This window comes from Olea europaea, chromosome 3 (assembly GCF_002742605.1).
Source record: "Olea europaea var. sylvestris chromosome 3, O_europaea_v1, whole genome shotgun sequence".
Taxonomy (NCBI): Eukaryota; Viridiplantae; Streptophyta; class Magnoliopsida; order Lamiales; family Oleaceae; genus Olea; species Olea europaea.
Window position 1 is genome coordinate 3524554 of NC_036239.1, and position 1132 is coordinate 3525685.

A 1132-nucleotide genomic window follows, 5' to 3' on the forward strand; every position below is an offset into this window, starting at 1 on the left:
TTTTTGGGAAAAAAGAAAAGGCAAAAATTTGTGGGGTCATTTGACCCCACATGACCCTATGTGGGCCCGCAAAATTTCATTCCATACCTGAATGGCTTCCTCACAATAATGTGATAGAGGCGACCAGGTGCATACAGGCGCCGTGGATCCTGGAGCATCTTCTCCTCCAGTGTGCATGTATCTTTCAAGCACATTATGCACATCAAGCATGGGAAACTATCCAAGAGAAGCCAAATTAGTATTATGAGAGTAACAATTACTCAATTAAAAAACGTCAGTGCATGCAGATTCAAAATATCATATTCAGGTACGAGTTTGGCAAGTGCCTTGAGAGATTGAGAGGAAACAAAATTTTATTAACTTCAGCTTGTCTAAATTTGGAAATGAAAATGAGACCTGGCTGGTCAATTGATGATTATCATTTGATCAGGTTTGACGAAGACTGTTTTCCTTTTAGGCTTAATGCAAGACTTTGTTTTTGTTATAAAATTTATATTCTAATGTATAAATGAAAGTATTATTGTGGAAAAGAAAAAAAATGTAAGAAAATTCATAAATTACATTGTCATTGAGTTCCACTGGAGCTAACATGAATTGATCCATTTTTGAAAACCTTACCTTGAAAATTTAAAAACATTAATATTCTACAGAATTTAAAATGGATGTCAAGATTATTCACAAAATATCATAGAAAGGCAATACAGAAAGACGGCAGGACCTGAAACCTTTTACCAGAAAAGTGATTTGTAAACAGTTTCCAGTGCTACTGTTGTCCGGGGTAAGAAATCATCCTGGTTAACAGTGAGAAAAACAGATGAGAATGTAATAAATAAACTTTAGGCAGACAGGATATGTTCAATCTAGGGTAAACGAAGTGAAAACATTAAGCCCCTGTTTGGCCTCCATTTTAATTTTACTACTTTTTCTCTTTTTTCTTTTCAACCACATATGCTTCAATAAAATAATATTACACGTAAATCCAAAACCTTTTCCTTCTTTTTTAACCACACATTCTCTAAAAAATTGTTATTCCAAAATATATTTTTTTCCCCCAAAATCTCATTAAAATGGAGCCCCAAACAAGGGATAAATGTATCAGAATCTAATGTTAGTTGGCACTTAAAAGACCTAA

General features: G+C 33.8%; 1 protein-coding gene across 2 annotated transcripts in view; it reads right to left on the reverse strand.

Annotated features, from left to right (window-relative positions):
* Nucleotides 1-6: 6 nt before the first annotated feature.
* LOC111382550 (sn1-specific diacylglycerol lipase beta-like) overlaps nt 7-1132 on the reverse strand; it is a 13652-nt gene continuing 12526 nt past the window's right edge. Inside the window, exons 3-4 of one of the 2 annotated variants that reach the window (XM_023006571.1) lie at nt 733-791; nt 7-216 (exon numbers count right to left, since the gene is read on the reverse strand). In XM_023006571.1, coding sequence (XP_022862339.1) covers nt 57-216; nt 733-791 — 219 coding nt within the window. In that variant the 3' untranslated portion in view covers nt 7-56. Of the gene's footprint in view, nt 217-718; nt 792-1132 lie in introns of both variants that reach the window. The other variant, XM_023006577.1, reaches the window with a different exon arrangement.